This window comes from Chiloscyllium plagiosum, unplaced genomic scaffold (assembly GCF_037043375.1).
Source record: "Chiloscyllium plagiosum isolate Xiang-an unplaced genomic scaffold, Cpla_swu_hap1 HiC_scaffold_12, whole genome shotgun sequence".
NCBI classification, from domain to species: domain Eukaryota; kingdom Metazoa; phylum Chordata; class Chondrichthyes; order Orectolobiformes; family Hemiscylliidae; genus Chiloscyllium; species Chiloscyllium plagiosum.
In genome coordinates this window covers 99236794-99255528 of record NW_028270150.1, presented here as the reverse complement: position 1 = coordinate 99255528, position 18735 = coordinate 99236794, and the positions used below count along the sequence as shown (strand labels likewise).

The window sequence follows — 18735 nt, the reverse complement described above, 5'->3', positions numbered from 1 at the left end:
CAACAAGTCCACACCAACTCTCTGAAGATCAACTCATCCAGACTCACCCCGCTACCCTGTAAAGCTGCATTTCCCATGGCTAATCTGCCTAATTTGCACGTCCCAAGCAATTTAGTATGACCAATCTACCTAATCTGCACATCTTCAGACTGTGGGAGGAAACCGGAGCACCCAAGGAAACCTTTGCAAACATGGGAGAATGTGCAAACTCTACACAGTCGCCCGAGGCTGGAATTGAACCCTTGGCCCTGTGCGGCAGCAGTGCTAACCACTGAAACACTATGCTGCCAGACAAATGCAATAACAAATAAATTAAATAAATGAAATGAGCTGCATATGGGTGGAACTGAGTGACAGTTCAAAGTTTGTGAGAAGATTTGTAGCTCGGGTGCTCGTTACTGTGGTTCTGTTCGCCGAGCTTGAAGTTTTTGTTGCAAACGTTTCGTCCCCTGTCTAGGTGACATCCTCAGTGCTTGGGAGCCTCCTGTGAAGTGCTTCTGTGGTGTTTCCTCCGGCATTTATGGTGGCCTGTCCCTGCCGCTTCCGGTTGTCAGTTTCAGCTGTCCGCTGTCGTGGCCGGTATATTGGGTCCAGGTCTATGTGTTTGTTGATGGAATTTGTGGATGAGTGCCAAGCTTCTAGGAATTCCCTGGCTGTTCTTTGTTTCGCTTGCCCTATAATGGTAGTGTTGTCCCAGTCAAATTCATGTTGCTTGTCGTCTGCGTGTGTGGCTACTAGGGATAGCTGGTCGTGTCGTTTCGTGGCTAGTTGATGTTCGTGGATGCGGATCGTTAGCTGTCTTCCTGTTTGTCCTATATAGTGTTTTGTGCAGTCCTTGCATGGGATTTTGTACACTATATTAGTTTTGCTCATGCTGGGTATCGGGTCCTTTGTTTTGGTGAGTTGTTGTCTGAGAGTGGCTGTTGGTTTGTGTGCTGTTATAAGTCCTAGTGAGTGACAGTAAAGGATCTAAACCTGCAAGAGGTGTGGATACACCCCTCGGTAAGAATCTGATGTGCTAGATTGTGCAAATACAGAAAATAATAGGCGGATACGAAACAAGACCAGAGTAGTGTTAATGCGTGATTTTAACTTAAATTGGAAGAGGAAGACAAGCATCCGTCAGAATTTCTGGAGTGTGTCTGAGATTTCTTACAGCAATGTTTTCTGGATGCAACAAGGGGACAGCAATATTGGATTTAGTAATGAGTAATGACCTGGATTTAATTAGTTAAAAATCACACAACACCAGCTTATAGTCCAACAGGTTTAATTGGAAGCACACTAGCTTCCAATTACATCTGTTGGACTATAACCTGGTGTTGTGTGATTTTTAACTTTGTAAACCCCAGTCCAACACCGGCATCTCCAAATCATGGATTTAATTAGTAACCTAATTGTGCTTGAACATTTAACAGAATAGTTAACAGAACGTGATCATGTTCAATGTAGCATTTGAATGAATGAATGAATCAGCAGCTAGAGTCTTAGATTCAGGTAAGGCAGACTTTAATGAGATGAGGCACAGACTATCCACAGTAAACTGTTAAAACTTGCTAATAGCTAAAACAACTGAAGGATAGTGAAGAATGTTTAAAGAAACATTTAACATCATACAAAGCCAGTTAATACCCCTGAGAGGGAAAAACGCCATCTTACATGCAAAACAGCCATGAACAGGTTATAAACAGGATATACTGAGGGAATCCTAAGAAGAATATAAAGGCAGCAGGAGTATACTTAAGAGGGAAATCAGGAGGGCAAAAAGGGGACATAAGATAGCTTTGGCAAATAGGGTTTATCCAAAGGGTTTTTACAAATACATTGAGGACGAAAGGATAACTAGAGAATGAATAGGGCCCCTCAAAGATCAGCAAGGAGGCCTTTGTGTGGAGCCACAGGAGATGGGGAAGATACTAAACGAGTATTTTGCATCAGTATTTATTGTGGAGGAGAGTGTAGTGCTGTAAAAGCACAGCAGGTCAGGCAGCATCTGAGGAGCAGGAGAATCGACATTTTGGGCATAAGTCCTTCATCAGGAATGAGGCTTGTGGACCAGGGGAGGCTGAGAGATAAATGGGAGGGGGGTGGGGTTGGGGGGGGGAAGATAGCCTCATTCCCCACCCCACCATATTATCCCAGTCCCAAACCTCCAATTAGGCACCACCCTCTGACCTGTCCATTGCCTTTCCCATCTATCCGCTCCACCCTCCTTTCTGACCTAGCACCTTCTCCCTCACCTTCGTCTACCTAGCGCAATCCACATCTGACAGAAAGTTATCTGTACCTCCACCAATGTCATCTTGCGGATTGTTTTAAGAACATCTCTGGGACACCTGCACCAGCCAACACCACCGTTCCCGTGGCTGAACACTTTAACTCCCCCTCCCATATTGTTAAGGACATGCAGGTCCTGGGCCGTCTCCATCGCCAAATCCTTACCACCAGACGCCTGGAGGAAGAACACCTCATATTCCGCCTTGGGACCCTGCAGGATCAATATGGATTTCAACAGTTTCCTCATTTCCCTCCCCCCACATTATCCCAGTCCCAAGCCTCCAAATCGGCACCGCCCTCCTGATCTGTTCATCACTTTTCTCATCTATCCACTCCACCCTCCTCTCCAACCTAACACCTTCTCCCTCACCTTCATCTAACTATCAAATTCTCAGCTATCCCTCCCCCCGCCCCACCCCTCCTCCCATTTATTTCTCAGCCTCCCGGCCCACAAGCCTCATTCCTGATAAAGGACTTATGCCCAAAATGTCGATTCTCCTGCTCAGATGCTGCCTGACCTGCTGTGCTTTTACAGCACCACACTCTTGATCTCAAGCATCTGCAGTCCTAACTTTCTCTTACGTGGAGAAGGACATGGAATGTATAGAGTGTAGGGAGATAGATGGTGACAGTTTGAAAAATGTCCATATTACAGAAGTGGAAGTGCTGGAAGTCTTGAAATGCGTAAAGGTGGATACATCCCCAGGACCTGATTAGGTGTACCCTAGAACTCTGTGGGAAGCTAGAGAAGTGATTGCTGGGCCCCTTGCTGAGATATTTGTATTGTTGATAGTCACAGTTGAGGTGCCGGAAGACTGGAGGTTGGCTAATGTGGTACCACTATTAAAGAAAGGTGGTCAGGACAGGACGGGTAACAATAGACCGGTGAGCCTGACATCGGTGGTGGGCAAGTTGTTGGAGGGAATCCTGAGGGACAGGATTTACACAGGATTTACATAAATTACACGTGTTTGGAAAGGCAAGGACTGATTAGGGGTAATCAACATGGCTTTGTGAATGGGCAATCGTGTCTCATGAACTTGATTTGAGTTTTTTGAAGAAGTAACAAACAGAATTGATGAGGGCAGAGCAGTGGACATGATCCATATGGACTTCAGTAAGGCTTTCAACAAGATTCCTGATGGGAGACTGGTTAGCAAGGTGAGACCTCATGGAATACAGGGAGAACTAGCCATTTGGATACAGAACTGGCTCAAAGGTAGAAGTCAGAGGGTGGTGGTGGAGGGTTGTTTTTCAGACTGGAGGCCTGTGACCAGTGGAATGCCACAAGGATCGGTGCTGGGTCCACTACTTTTTGTCATTTACATAAATGGTTTGGATGTGAACATAAAAGGTCTAGTTAGTAAGTTTGCAGATGACCCCAAAATTGGAAGTGTAATGGACAGTGAAGAAGGTTGCCTCAGAGTACAATGGGATCTTGATCAGATGGGCCAATGGGTTGAGGAGTGGCAGATGGAGCTTGCTGCATTTTGGGAAAGCAAATCTTGGCAGGACCTTACCATTAAGGGTATAAGTCCTAGGGAGTGTTGCTGAACAAAGAGACCTTGGAGTTCTGGTTCATAGCTCCTTGAAAGTGGAGTCGCAGATAAATAGGATGGCGAAAAGGTATGCTTTCCTTTATTGGTCAGAGTATTGAGTGTAGAGTTGGGAGGTCATGTTGTCGCTGTACAGGATGTTGATTAGGCCACTTTTGGAATATTGCCTGTAGTTCTGGTCTCCTTCCTATAAGAAGGATTATGTGAAACTTCAAAGGGTTCTGAAAAGATACAAGGATATTGCCGGGTTGGGGAGGATTTGAGCTATAGAGAGAGGTTGAATAGGCTGGGGTTATTTTCCTGGAGCGTCAGAGGCTTATGGAGATTCATAAAATCATATGAAGGGAAGGATAGGATAAATAGACAAGGTCTTTTCCCTGGGTTGGGAGAGTCCAGAACTAGAGGGCATAGGTTTAGGGTGAGAGGGGAAAAATATAAAAGAGACCTGAAGGGCAACTTTTTGATGCAGAGAATGGTGAGTGTATGGAATGAGCTGCCAGAGGAAGTGGTGGAGGCTAGTATAATTACAATATTTAAAAGGTATCTGAAAGGATAAATAAATAGGAAGGGTTTGGAGGGATATGGGCCAGGTGCTGGCAAGATTGGGATATCTGGTTGGCATGGACAGGTTGGACTGAAGGGTCTGTTTCTGTGCTGTACATCTCTGTGACTCTATGACAGTTAAGGAGTCAAGGGACAACATAAAACTAAACAAAAGGGCTCACAAAAATGCAAAAAACAGCACAGATCTTGTTGAATGGAAAAGATACAAAGATTAGCCAAAGGTTAGAAAGCAGCTTGTAAGCATGACTAAAAGGGACTATGAAAGGAATCTTGACAGGGTCATCAAAATCATTAAGAGGAAATTTTAGTTACCTAAAGGGAAAGCAGTAGTCAGGATCATTGTTGGCCCACTAAAGACTGAAGGTAGGGATACTGCCAATAGCTATTGGGGGAAATGGCAGAAGTGCTGACTGATTACTTTGCCTCAGTATTTACAGTAGGAAAAGGAGGATAGCTCACCAGAAGTTGCAAGGAAATTAATAGTGGGCTGCGGGCAGGGACTGAATAAATTTAAGGACTATAAAACATTGGGAAAGAGGAAATTAATGGAATTAAAGAGTGACCAATTCCCAGGACCTGATGATTTCCACCTAAAGAGTGTTAAAGGATGTCAGGGAGCAGTTTGTAGACATCCTAACTATAATCTTTCAGAGTGCCCTAGATATGGGTTTGGAAAATGCCACATAATACTCCACCTTTAAGAAGGATGGAAGAGGAAAACCAAAGAATTACAGACCATTGAGGCTAATATCTGTGGTAGGGACTTTGTTGGAGTCTAGAATCAAGGATGGGATAACTGTACTTCTCAAAATTTTTAGTTAATCGTGGACAACAATATGGATTCATGACAGGTAGGTTATACCTGATAAAACTCATTGACTTTTTCTTTGAAGAGGTGACTGAGATAGTGGATAGGGAATGGTCTAAGGATGTTTTATATGGATTTCCAGAACACGTTTAATGATGTACCACTTAAGAGATTGTTAACTAATGTAGAAGCCTTAGTTGGGGATTGAAGGTAAATTACTGACATGGCTGGGAAATTGGTTGAGTGGCAGGTGACAAAGTAGGGATAATGTGTCAATTCTTGAATGGCAGGATGTGATCAGTGATGTCCTGAAGGATTTGTGTTAGTGCCTCAATTAATCACATTATTTCGTGTGAGGCTCTCTATTTTGTATGTAAAAAAAATAGATCAGGGTACTTTCGAGAAGGTATGAAGTTAAATATAGTGAATGTCCAAAGAGACAGGAGGGTTCAGGCACATGGATCTTTAAAATGCCATGAAGAGGTGCGGAAAATAAGCAAGTTAATGGAATGCTTGCCTTTGTATCTCAAGGACTGAAGTATACGGATGCAGAATTTATACTGCAGTTATGCAAAACTCTGGTTAGATTCCACTTGAAGCACTGTGAGCAAATCTGGACATAGCACCTTTCGAAGGATAATTGGCCTTGGAGGGAGTACAACGTAAATTTACAAGAATGATTACTTAACCCCTGAAGCCCAGTTATGAGGAGAGATTATATAAATTTGGCCAGTTTTCTCTCAACTTTAGAAGATTAAGGGATGATCTGATTGAAGTCTTCAAAATATTAATAGGAAAAGACATGGTAGATAAAGATAAACTACTTCCATTGGTTGGGGATTCCAGAATTAGGAAGGCACAGTCTGAGAATTAGGGTGGAGACTGTTCAGGAGAGATGTTAGGAAAACATTCTACACAAATGGTGATAAATGTTTGGAACTCTCTTCCACAAATGGTAGTTGAAGCTAGATTAGTTGTTAATTTTCAATCTGAGATAGATAAAGTTTTGTTAAGCAAAAGTATAGATGGATATGGGCCTAAGGCAGATATACGGAGTTAAGCTGAGTAGCCTACTTCTGTTCCTCTGTTCCTAACCAGATACACTATCTCACTCATGAGCACATCTCCGTCTCCCAACAAGTATTTACATCAAACTTTGGGCAAAGTTGAACTTAACAAGCCCAGGATAGTGATGTTTGTTCAAAAATCTAGTCAGGGGTTCTGAAAGCAGAAGGGATGGGAACCAGGCAGTTAATAGACAAGTGCCAGGAAAGGTCACCTCCAACAAGAGAGAATCTAATTATCTCCTGATGGCATTAATTGACATTGTTGCCTCAGCTCTGTCCTGTCAATATCCTGGACATTCCCACTGACCAGAAACAGAACTGGATCAACCATGTAAATACTGTGGCTACAGGACCAGGTCAGAAGCTGAAAGTTTTGTAGTGCATAACTTACTAGCTGGTACTTTAAAATACTGCCCACCATCCACAAAGATTTAGAGTATTTATTTAAAGATTACCAAGGAGATATATACTCCAGAGCACACAACAATAAGATTGCATTCTGTGAAATATATTAATGCTTATATTTTAAAAATATCCCAATGAACATATGCTAGTTGCATCATGTTAACTTGTTTCTGGCTTTCATTAAACAAAGCTCATTTATGTTTTCTGAATTGTAAATGCAGCTGGAAAGGAAAATGCCAATGTTATAGTATTTTGAAAGAAACCTCATGCTTGTGTTGTAACAGGAAGTATTAGAGAAAGCTGAAACCTTGGCAGTTCAAGGGGATCACCTTATTGAGGACAATCACTACGCTGTGGATTCAATTCTTCCCAAATGCATCGAGCTGCGAGCTGTGTGTCGCAACCTGGCGAATGGACTAAAAACCAAAAAGGAACTGCTTAATCAATCAATGGAGTTGCACAAGAGGCTGGAACAGGTAGAAATAATACTGAACTATATAAAAAGTAAGAAATCATATAGAATACTGGTATCTGTATTAAGTGTATTGTCTACAAGACAGTGGTTCAGGCATAGAACCTCATCCACTGAGTTTGCTTGCGGTAAATATCCTTTCTGAAAAGTTGATGCTTGTCACACTGTTGAGAAATGAAAGGACCATACTCAAACTGTGCATGTTATGACAAGACACGTATTTTGAAGAGAGAATCTGAGCAGAGAGAGATTTTTTGATTTAATCCAAACAGGTTTTTTTTCTTTTCTTATATTTTCATGGAATGTAATTGTTGCTGGTATAGCAGCATTTGTTGTCCAACCCTCAAATTGAATGGTTTGCTATTTTCCCAGTCCCGGAATAACATTGGCAACGGTGAGTCAGTTGGCAAAATATGTCGATTGGAAAAATGAGATTCTTGATGTTGAACTACAGGTTGGAATAGTGATATAAGAATCTCACTAATAAGTGGTAAGAGGCGTATTTGCATGTATTAGCATTTCATTAATTCTTAATCTTGCCTGTTTTATATGCAAAAACAGAGTTTGCTGGAAAAGCTCAGCAGATCTGGCAGCATCTATGAAGAGAAATCAGAGTTAACATTTTGGATCTGGAGATCCTTCCTCAGAAATCCTTTGTGGAAGGGTCACTGGTCCTGAAATGTTAACTCTGATTTCTCTTCACAGATGCTGCCAGGCCTGCTGAGATTTTCCAGCAACTTCTGTTTCTGTTACAATTGATGTTGATGTCTTATTGTGCCTGTACTGATTGCACACTCTCCTCTTCCCATAGGCCATGCAGTGGTGTGATTCTGGGATTTATTTGCTAGCCTCACAATCTGTTGATAAATGTCAGTCTCAGGATGGGGCAGAGGCAGCCCTGCAGGAAATTGAGAAGTATCTGGACACCGCATCAGGCCAGAAACTGGAGGATCTTAGTAACATCACTAACAAATATAAAGCTATACTTGGAGATGACCTCATGGTAATTATTTGAAAATATTGGAAATATTAATGATCCCATGAATCAAATTCCTTGCATTAAACTGAGCTTACCTGCATCAAGTCTTTTCAGCACTGACCCCAATAAAGTTTGTAAGGTGAAATGAATCATGCACCACCTCCTGTGCACAAAGCTGCTTATGCTTTTGGGAAGTGCATTAGTGAGATTGTCCCCAGAGTAGTGCATACCTTTCTGCCTTCTTCACTATGGGGAGTTACACTGCATTCGAATCCGTTCACAGTAGATTTACTAGGCTGATTTCTGTGATTAAAGACCTATCTTGTAAGGCAAGTTTGGGCAGTGTGAGGCCGTGCTCATTGGAATGAGAGGTGATCTTATTGAAACATTTAAGATTCCAACAAGTCTTGACAGAGTTGCTGAGGGGATGCATCTTCATATAGGTGATATCTGGATTGAGTCAGAACAATTAAAATAAATATCACCCATTTAAAGTGGAGATGAAGAGGAATTTATACTCTTAGGATCATTAGCCCTTGAAATTCTGTTCTACAGAGACCAATGAAGATGAGTTATTCATTTATTCAAAACTGAGTCAGGCAATTCCTTGATCAAAAAGGGAGCCGATGGTTATTGAATGCAAGCAGGAAAGTTGATCAAAGTCTTATCAATCATGGTCTTGTTGAATGTCACAGCATATTTAAATAGCATGCTCCTGCTCTGATTTCTTGTGTTTGTTTTAAACTTTGGTGACTGCTGTGGGGTGTTGAGATGGATTGAGGTGGTGGAAAATGCCCAGGGTCCCTCCTTGCATTTGACTCAATTACATTCCCTTTCAATACCTGAGTAAGGTCCAGTGTTAAAACAAATTAAATTGTATCTTGTATTTCTTTATGTAACATGCTAGTGCCTTGAAGTAGAGCCAACTGGTGTTCCCTATGTGCATTTATTTTTCTTTCTCTGGTATAGCAGCTCACTGTGGATCACAGGAGTGGCAACTCACTGTACAATTGGTCCTTACTCACTTTTACATTGCCTCTACCTCATCATTTGTCTTTGAGCAGTTAAAAGCTTCACTTGGTACAAGGCAATTAACAAACAGAGGGGCCCTGATGCATTTGGATCTCTGCCGAGTTCCAAGTGACTTCACCGAAATCCTTTTGAAAACAATCTGAAAACTGTCAGTAAATCCCTCCACTCAATCACTCAATTCTCCAAATCATCTCAAGGATTCCTGCTCTTAGATTAGTCCAAACAGCAGCTGAAAGAATTGAAATTGCCTGAAACAGTGGTTGCATTCAATAAAGACAAGGATGAACTGTCTCTTCTACTTTACCCCCTCAGCTGGTTGTAACAAGGTTAATTCAAACAGTATCCATTCCTTTGTGGACAGTGTTCTCCCTGACCAAACTTATGTATGCTTTAAAAGGAACTAAGTTAAACAGGCTTCCTTGATTTAACAAAAGAGTGAGGTTGTGAATTACTAAACATGAGAAGAATTATTAGTACAATGCATATACACATATTTGTGGAATAAGAACTTAATCTTAGAAAAGAAGGAAACTTTTGGAAAAAACATAACAGATCTGAGGTGTTCATGAACTGGCAGTGTTCAGAGTGAGAGAATGTATTTTTTCTTTCTTTACTTGCATTGTAAAGGTGTTTTAATTTTCTTTATTCATTCAGGGGATATGGACTTCACTGGCTATGCCAGCCTTTGCCCATCCATAATTGTCCTAGAGAAGGTAGTTGTGAGCTGCCTTCTTGAATCGCTGTAGTCCATTTTGGGTAGGTGCATCCCCAGTGCTGTTGGGGAGGGAGTTCCAGGATGTTGACCTTGCAACAGTGAAGGAACCGTGATATGTTTGCAAGTCTGAAGTGTGTGACTTGGAGGGCAACTCTTAGATGGTGGTGCTCCCATGTATCTGCTGTCTTTGTCCTTTCATGAGTGTCATGTTGCTTCATTCATTTTGCAGGCTCCCGTTCTAAAAATCTTCCAAAAACAAGAGGAGATGGAAGAAATGTTTGAAAAGCGAAGTATAAGTCTTAAGAAGCTGGCTGCAAAACAAACCCGTCCAGTGCAACCAGTGGCTCCTCGTCCTGAAGGAATTCCAAGATCACCCATCTCCTACCCAAGCCCAGGTATTGTTAGACTTTTTCAAAAGTGAGAGTCATAGACTCATACACTGAAATAGACACTTCAGCCCAATTCGTCCATGCCGACCGGGTTTCCTGAACAGAACTCATTCTATTGGCCCATGTTTGACCAATATCTCTGTAAAACATTTTTATCCATGTACCTGTGCAAATGTCTTTAAATGTTGTAATTGTATTCACCCCTACCACTTCCTCTGGCAGCTTGTTCCATATACGCACCACCCTCTGTGTGAAAAAGTCGCCGCTCAGGTCCTTTTTAAATCTTGTCCCTCTCACCTTAAACCTATGCCCTCTAGCTTTGGACTCCTCTACCCTGGGAAAAAGACTTTGGATATTCAGTTTATCTATGCCTTCATGATTTTATCAATTTCTATAAGGTCACCCTCAGCATCCTACCCTCCAGGGGAAGAAGTCCCAGCCTATCCAACCTCTCCTTAGGACTCAAACCCTCCAGTTTTGGTCACATCCTTGTAAGTCTTTTCTGCACCTTTCCAATTTAGTAACATCCTTTCTATAGCAGGATGACTAGAATTGTATGCAGTACTCAAAGTGTGCCCATACCAATATTTTGTACAGCTGCACGCAGTGCTCTGACTGATGAAGGCAAGCATGCCAAATGCCTCCTTTATCCCCCTTTCTATCATTTTACATGAAATTTCCATTCTTTTAATTATTTGATAGTATTTTTGATATTGTAGCTTAACTAGACTGTACCGCTTGTAACTACACATTCAGAATGTTACTTTATTAATTATATTTGCAATTCAGAGAGTACAGAGCAATCTTATATTTAGTTAAACCAAGGTTTTTTTTTTAAAATCTAGAGGGCGTGTTATTAATCTACCAGATTTATTGATACTTTCAGTTTTATATATCCTATCTAATGTTTCTGAGACACTTAATTAGTAGAGTTTCTGTCACAGAATTGCTGCCAATAGAAGCTTTGAGAATAGAAATGATACCCAAGTTTTTCAAGCCTTGTGGGAGCTGTAATGGTTTTCATTTATGTCACAATTGGGAACAAGTTTTGGGTATTGCCTTTCTTTAGAAAACATTCTCCCACAGGTCAATAAATCACCTTTCATATATGATCAAATTGTTTTGGGAGTCAGTGGTGGTTGCCATTTGTACATTTCCCATCATTAACCAGCTATCCAATTTCTGATCCAAACCGCTAAATCACCGTCAATCCCATGCCTCTGTATTTTCTGCAATAGCCTCGTGTAGAGAACCTTATCAAATGCTTTACTGAAATCCATATACACCGCATCGACCACTATACCCTCATTCACCTGTTTAGAGTTCTTTGAGAAGGTGACCAGTAAGGTTTGTGAGGCACGACCTATCCTTCACAAAATCGTGTTGACTTTCCCTAATCAACTTGTTCCTCTCTAGATGATAAATCCTATCTCTTATAACTTTTTTTTGACACTTTATCCACAACTTAAGTAACGCTCACTGGTCTATAATTACTGGGGTTGTCTCTACTCCCCTTCTTGAACAAGGGAACAACATTTAATATTCTCCAGTCTTCTAGCGCTATTCCTGAAGACAGTGACAACATAAAGATCAAAGGTAAAGGCACTGCAATCTCCTCTTGGTATCCAAGAGAATCCTAGGATAAATTCCATCCAGCCCAGGGGACTTATTTATTTTCACACTTGCACCCTGCTTTGACTTTGTGCCTCTCTTATCCACAAAAAGAAATCATGGCAAAAACACGGAGTCACCTGAAGACTCCAGGCATACTGTGGAGCCCTGAGGCTGTGATCTCTCCTTGGGCTGGGTGCTCCACCTCCACCTCTGCCCATACTGTCCCTGGCCTTGCTGTTTGCCGAGGATCTCCTGCATGTGCATTTGCCTTCTATGGAAGGTCTCTCCAGTGACTAATATGCCTCCAGCGGCAGGCTGAAATGACCTATATTGGGAACACAAGAATGAAAGAAGCCCTTAGATGTCAGGAGAATTATTGGTGGCATACCACGTAGATGAGGACTGACCACACTTCTCCATACAGTGAGACGTGCTGGACGGGATAACAAAGAGTACATCTCAATCATTCATTGAGCATTAGCCTCAGCACATGCAGCAACTCAATAAAGATGCTGCACCAGTTGAGTGACCAGCACATGACGACAAAAAGAAGTACTTGCTGTACTCCGAAATCCTGCGTACCTTTCAAACTCTCATTGCATTCAGTATGGACCATCATTAAATTTACATGATACATGATGAAATGATCATGTGTGGCTCTCACAGCAACCTTAGAATTTGCACAAATAATGAATTACCTCTGGTCAACGTTTGCCTTTTTACATTATTAGATTAGATTACATTACAGTGTGGAAACAGGCCCTTCGGCCCAACAAGTCCACACCGACCCGTCAAAGCGCAACCCACCCATACCCCTATATTTACCCATTACCTAACACTATGGGCAATTTAACATGGTCAATTCACCTGACCTGCACATCTTTGGATTGTGGGCGGAAACCGGAGCACCCGGAGGAAACCCACGCAGACACTGGGAGAATGTGCAAACTCCACACAGTCAGTCGTCTGAGGCGGGAATTGAACCCAGGTCTCAGGCACTGTGAGGCAGCAGTGCTAACCACTGTGCCACCGTGCCGCCCACAAATTATCGCTGGTTAATTTCAATAACATTAAAATGCCAGTGTTCACTTTGCAGGCATCAGTGGCATGGTGCAAATTGCTTTTGACCACATCTGACCTTCAAACACCTACACTCTGCAAACACAGCAAATATGTAATGAAATTATTGCAAATTAAATGTAGCTGGCATTTGCAAATGGCTCATTTCTGTATTTGTTCCTTCAGTGTTCTCTGTGGAAAATATGGACACTGCACTTTCACACATCAGACTGCTCATCCTGGACATTGTGCCAGCCATTTTCTAGTAGCAATTTGTATGTACAGAATGGCAAGTGGTGGCAGGGAACACAGCTTGTGGTGAATACCATTTTCACTAAGCTCTGCTGATTACCAGGTACCGCCAAAGCTTCCATGTCTCCTCAATCCTCTCACTCCCCAACAGCCCATTTCCAACATTGCCACCCTCCACTCCCATGCACAGACTCACCACATTGACCTTGGCCTACAGCTGCCAACCATGAATCCCAGATTACACCTTAATGATGCCATCCTGATCTTCTATACTCCCCTTCTGAAGGCCACAGTAATGGTCGCTGCCACTTGTTCCCATTGCCTACCATACCCTCTACATCCTCCGTGCTTGTACTTACCTTGATCCCCACCTTTAATGGCAGTGATCCTCTGCTGCCCCTACGAGTCGCCCTTGCACCTTCCTGAACCCTTGATGGATGTAGCCCTCGGACTGCATTCACCCAAGACCACTAACCGTGATAAGCAGTCCTAGATGTGACTGACTGCTGTGTTTATATCTCTCTGACTGCTGTGTTTATATCTCTCCAACTGCTGCTGCTGGGCTTGCAGAATTGCCCCCTGCCAACTCACTGGATTGTATGTGGACATAATCCCTGACTGAGGGCATCCCAAGTGTATGTGTGCACTGTACTCCTGACTGATGTATGAGGATCAATGACGGACAGATTTGGTCTGCACTGTATAGTGCATGTTCCGCATCACAGGGATGCAGGATTGGGATTTCAATGGAGACAGCTAAACAGATTTAGGTGATCAAAATCACAAATAGTATTAGAAAATCATTTAGGAAATGACTCATGCAATCTTTCTGTAACCTTAGTGTTCCTTTTCATAAATATCTGTTAGTTACAGCAGCCTTGGGGATCCATGACTCTTGTTGCATCTAATGTGCTGCTTTGGAGTGATTAGAGTTGTATGCTATTTTCTGTATGAACTAAAAGCCAATTCCAGGCCTTGTCCTTGCCTACTGCTTGTCTTTATGCCCTATTGTTGGAAATTGAAACTAATGAGTTTGCTATCAGTATGTCCATTAGTTTATCCCACATTTCTGCTACCTCTTCATGACCAGGATTTCCTAATTTTCCAATGAAATGATACAAATTTGTTTTCCTATGTGCCATTAGAAGGATTTCTGGATTGGTTGTTCCTTTGGGTAATTGCACTGTTAATTGGTTTCCCTGGTTAGTTTAATAATGCACAATTCTCATGTTGGCATAAGTATTATGCCAATGAATATAATATAAATAAATTGGTACACATTGAAACTGTTTTTTGTAGGAATGATCTAAAGTTCAATTTGAATTATATGTTTATCTTTCAGATATCAGTAAAGGACATGATCCCAACTTCAGCCACAAAGCAAATGTGACTCAAATTAATCTGTTGAAAAGAAACAAAAGTCTTTCAAAGGTACAACAATATTTCTGTTAAATTTCGTAAACAATGAGCAATTATCAGCTCTGAGGTGTGTGTGTTAGTGGCCAGAGATGCAGCATATTTAATCAGCAAGGTTTGACATATACCCATCACAAAGTAGTTGATGCAGATGCTGCAAATCAGAAAAGAAAACAAAACACTGGAAAATCTCAGCAGGTCTGGCAACATCTCTGGAGACAAAACAGAGTTAACATTTTGAGTTCAGTGACTCTTCAGAACAAAGTTTATTTTGGATGGATGCGAATGGGTTTTGATCCGTTTCTGTTGTCACATTTTGAACTAAATGGGGATGGCATTTCATCTTACTGAACCAAATGGCCATGTTGGCACAAGTGCCAAATTTCCATACATTCCAGTTTTGATGGGATTCAAGCTATGCAGCCAAAGTCCCTCATTGGAGACAGGAAAGAACCGTTTATAATAGATGATAATTATCAGAAAATGAATAGTTACAACCCTGAAAACCCTGCGTTCTCTCAACTTGTATTGCTAATTCTGGATCTTTCTCACAAACCAATGCTAGTGTCATATAGAAAGCCTTCGTTTCCAATGGAATCCATTCCTAGGTAAGAGTTAAATGCTTGAGAAGCATTTTCTTTTGATTTAGCTCCTTAGACAACTTGTAAAGAGGATCAGCACAGGAGGGGACCATTGGACCCATTTCTTTCTGTGTCAGCTCTCTGGTTGCATTCCTATTTGTTGCACTCGTTTCCCCTAACTCTGTGCCCAGGTACTGATTGGATTCCCTTTGAAGATTATAATTGAATAATGAACCACATTCACAGCCAACTCATTCCAGATCCTAATCACTCATGAGTACAAATGTTTTTCCCATGCCTGCATTGGTTCTTTTTCTTTTTCCATGTCCTTGGATTCTCCATCTTTCTGCCAATGAGAATGATTTCTCTGTAACTACCCAGTCTAGACACTTACGGTTTCTCTCAAATCTTCTCTCAACGTTCACTTTAAGGAAAATAGTCCCAGCTTTTCCAATATATCCAGGTAACAGAAGCCACTCATGCCTGGAACTATGTTCATAATCTTGTTTCTACCCTATATCTAAATCCTTTACATAATGCCCAGAATTGGACATAACTGAGTTGAACCAGTGTTTTATGAAGGTTCATTATAGCTTCCTTGCTTTTGAAATTGATGGTATTTATAAAGCCCAAAATCCTGTTTGCCCTTTCATCTCCTACTCAATTTGTCCATACAATTTGTGTGCACATACCTAAATCCCTTCTGTGACTTAGGAGAATTGGAAGATCATGGTCAATGCTTCTCCGGTTTCCATCATTCCTTTGCTCAGTGTCCTCAGATGCATCTAATCCAATCCTGGTGACTTAGCAATTTGAAATACAGCCAATGTTTATCATTTTTAGACAACTTATAGTGTCAGCTATCTTCCTATTCTAGGGGATTTGCAGTCAATGCTTGTATTAAATAGGTAACTGGTGCCATGTTTCCTGGAGTAAACACTTGTAATACTTCCCTCATAGGCATCTCAAAGTAATGGTTTGGACTTTGGGGTTTACATGGTTGTATGAAGCTCCCAAAGCCAGAATGTTACTCTGAGAATTTCCTCACACAACTTCACTGTCCTCATATAGTACGGCACGGTGGGCGGCACGATAGCACAGTGGTTAGCACTGCTGCTTCACAGCGCCAGAGACCCAGGTTCAATTCCCGCCTCAGGCGACTCTCTGTGTGGAGTTTGCACATTCTCCTTGTGTCTGCGTGGGTTTCCTCCGGATGCTCCGGTTTCCTCCCACAATCCAAAAATGTTCAGGTTAGGTGAATTCGCTATGCTAAATTGCCCGTAGTGTTAGGTGAAGGGGTAAATGTAGGAGAATGGGTCTGGGTGGTTACACTTCGGCGGGTCGGTGTGGACTTGTTGGGCCGAAGGGCCTGTTTCAACACTGTAAGTAATCTAATCTAATCTAATCTAATAGTACAAAGACTTTGAATGTATTAATGTACATTTAGTATTTTGTTACTTGCAGCATGTCAGACCCTACTTTCCTGTTGGTTTCCATAACTATTATATTGTGCAATCCTTCTATTCTTCTCTACCTATTCACTGCAGATGTGAGGCTTGCTGGCTGCTGAGAGAAGCAAGCTAACCTGTGTACACTTAGCTAAAGGCTTCTCTGAGGCAACTATGCTTAATGGATAAACTGCATGAGAGTAATGTCCATCAGTTTCGCATCAAGCGAATAATTAATTACACTACCTTCATATATCTGACAGCTTCCAACGGCATATCCCATTTTGATGGTGGTTTTCTGCCTGTTGCATAACATTGTTATCTGACAGAACATGTCTTTTTCTGTAACAGAGTGAAGGTCTTCATTCAAAGATCCTTTGCTTTTGTACAGGCTTGAGGAAGTGATACAATGGTCAATTGCAGCCAGAACATATTGAAGAGCACTTTAGATAAATTATTGCCATATCGCTGCATTATCTAAAATAGTCAAATTTTCAGTTACCACATTTGGAAAACCAATGAAATGAGGTTCACTTTCTCTAACTTTTACTTTAACAATCAAACTAAAATTAACTTGTATTAAAAATAAATTAACAGGAAAATTTGGGTTAATGTAAACTATAAATTGCACAATAGACAGTAAAAAAAATCTCTATTGGATTTATAAGGATATTCACTCAACATTTATGAAACTAATTACAACCATAAAGCACTTCAAAGCACTGAACTTTCTCTAGTAGGTTTCAGTTCTTAGTCATTGTGGAGTTGGCCAAGGGTGCAAGTTCATGCTGAGGCCAAAAGTTCAGGACGTTGCCGAGAAGAAAGAAAGATAAAGAAACAAAAGGAAAAGAAAAGAAACAGACAGAGTGAACAAGCTCTACCTGGAGAGTCCTACTTTGCTGCCATCTTGAAAAATTATTGTTGTAGTTTAGTCAGGATCTTGTACAAGGTCAATCATTAGCAATCTCTGAGAGTTTGTACAAAATATTGGTTAGGCCATTTTTGGAAAATTGCATGCAATTCTGGTCTCTTTCCTATCGGAAAAATGTTTTGAAACTTGAAAAGATTTACAATGATATTGCCAGGGTTGGAGGATTTGAGCTATGGGGAGAGTTTGAGTAGGCTGGAGCTGTTTTCCCAGGAGCTTCTGAGGCTGAGGGGTGGCCTTATAGAGATTTATAAAATCATGAGGGGCGTGGATAGGATAAATAGACAAAGTCTCTTCCCCTGGAGTGGGGGAGTCCAGAACTAGAGGGCATAGGTTTAGGGTGAGGGGGGAAAGATACAAAAGAGACCTGAGGGGCAACTGTTTCATGCGGAGGATGGTAAGTGTATAGAATGAGCTGCCAGAGGAAATGGTGGAGGTTAGTACAATTGCAACATTTAAAAGGCATCTGGAAGGGTATATGAATAGGAAGGGTTTGGAGGAGTGTGGGTCGGGTGCTGGCAGGTGGGACTAGATTGAGTTGAGATATCTGGTTGGCATGGACAAATTGGACCGAAGGGTCTGTTTCCGTGCTGTACATCTCTATGACTCTGACTCTGGCTCAAACAGCAATAATTCAACCTCTCCTCAGGCAGTCAGATCTTACTTGCTTTCTGAAACCATGAAAGGTGTCGTTCGAGGGGGTTATTAGGATCTAATATGTTATTATCCTTCCCAACCATTTCTCTACTGTCAGGCTGCGGTTCACCAATTCTATTGATCTAGAGGAACAAAATCTATAAGGCATATTTTTTTAAAAAAAATTGTTTAAATGTGGTTGTAACTGGCTGGGTTAGCGTTTGTTGCCCAGTCCTACTTGCTGCTGAGAAGGTGATAGTGTGCTACCTCCTTGACCAGCTGCAGTGATAAATTTGTTTGTCCCCAAGTCCATCGAATGGGGACTGCATGATGGAACCCAACTCCTGAGAGATGCTATTAAGAGTTGTCATGATGATAGATCAGAACTCATTGACATTACTACTATTTAGTACCAAAATGTTCTTTTTCAAAAAAAGAAGTCTTCTCATGTGCGCTCTCTCTCTCTCTGGCTCGCACTCCCTCTCGTTTGCACCCTCTCGCTGAAGTTTTTATTTTTCTTTATTTTTGATAATGCAC

The 18735-nt window shown here is 41.6% G+C and overlaps 1 protein-coding gene across 8 annotated transcripts in view; it reads left to right on the top strand.

Annotated features, from left to right (window-relative positions):
- The window catches only part of mcf2la (mcf.2 cell line derived transforming sequence-like a), a 239539-nt gene that overhangs the window by 138826 nt on the left and 81978 nt on the right, over positions 1-18735 (top strand). For all 8 annotated transcript variants that reach the window (XR_015758942.1, XM_043700234.2, XM_087993072.1 and 5 more), the window contains exons 11-14: positions 6962-7153; positions 7961-8152; positions 10105-10270; positions 14532-14620. Coding sequence is in view for 7 of the 8 variants with exons in the window: in XM_043700234.2 (XP_043556169.2) it covers positions 6962-7153; positions 7961-8152; positions 10105-10270; positions 14532-14620 (639 nt within the window). In the remaining variant the exon portion in view is untranslated. The remainder of the gene's footprint in view (positions 1-6961; positions 7154-7960; positions 8153-10104; positions 10271-14531; positions 14621-18735) is intronic.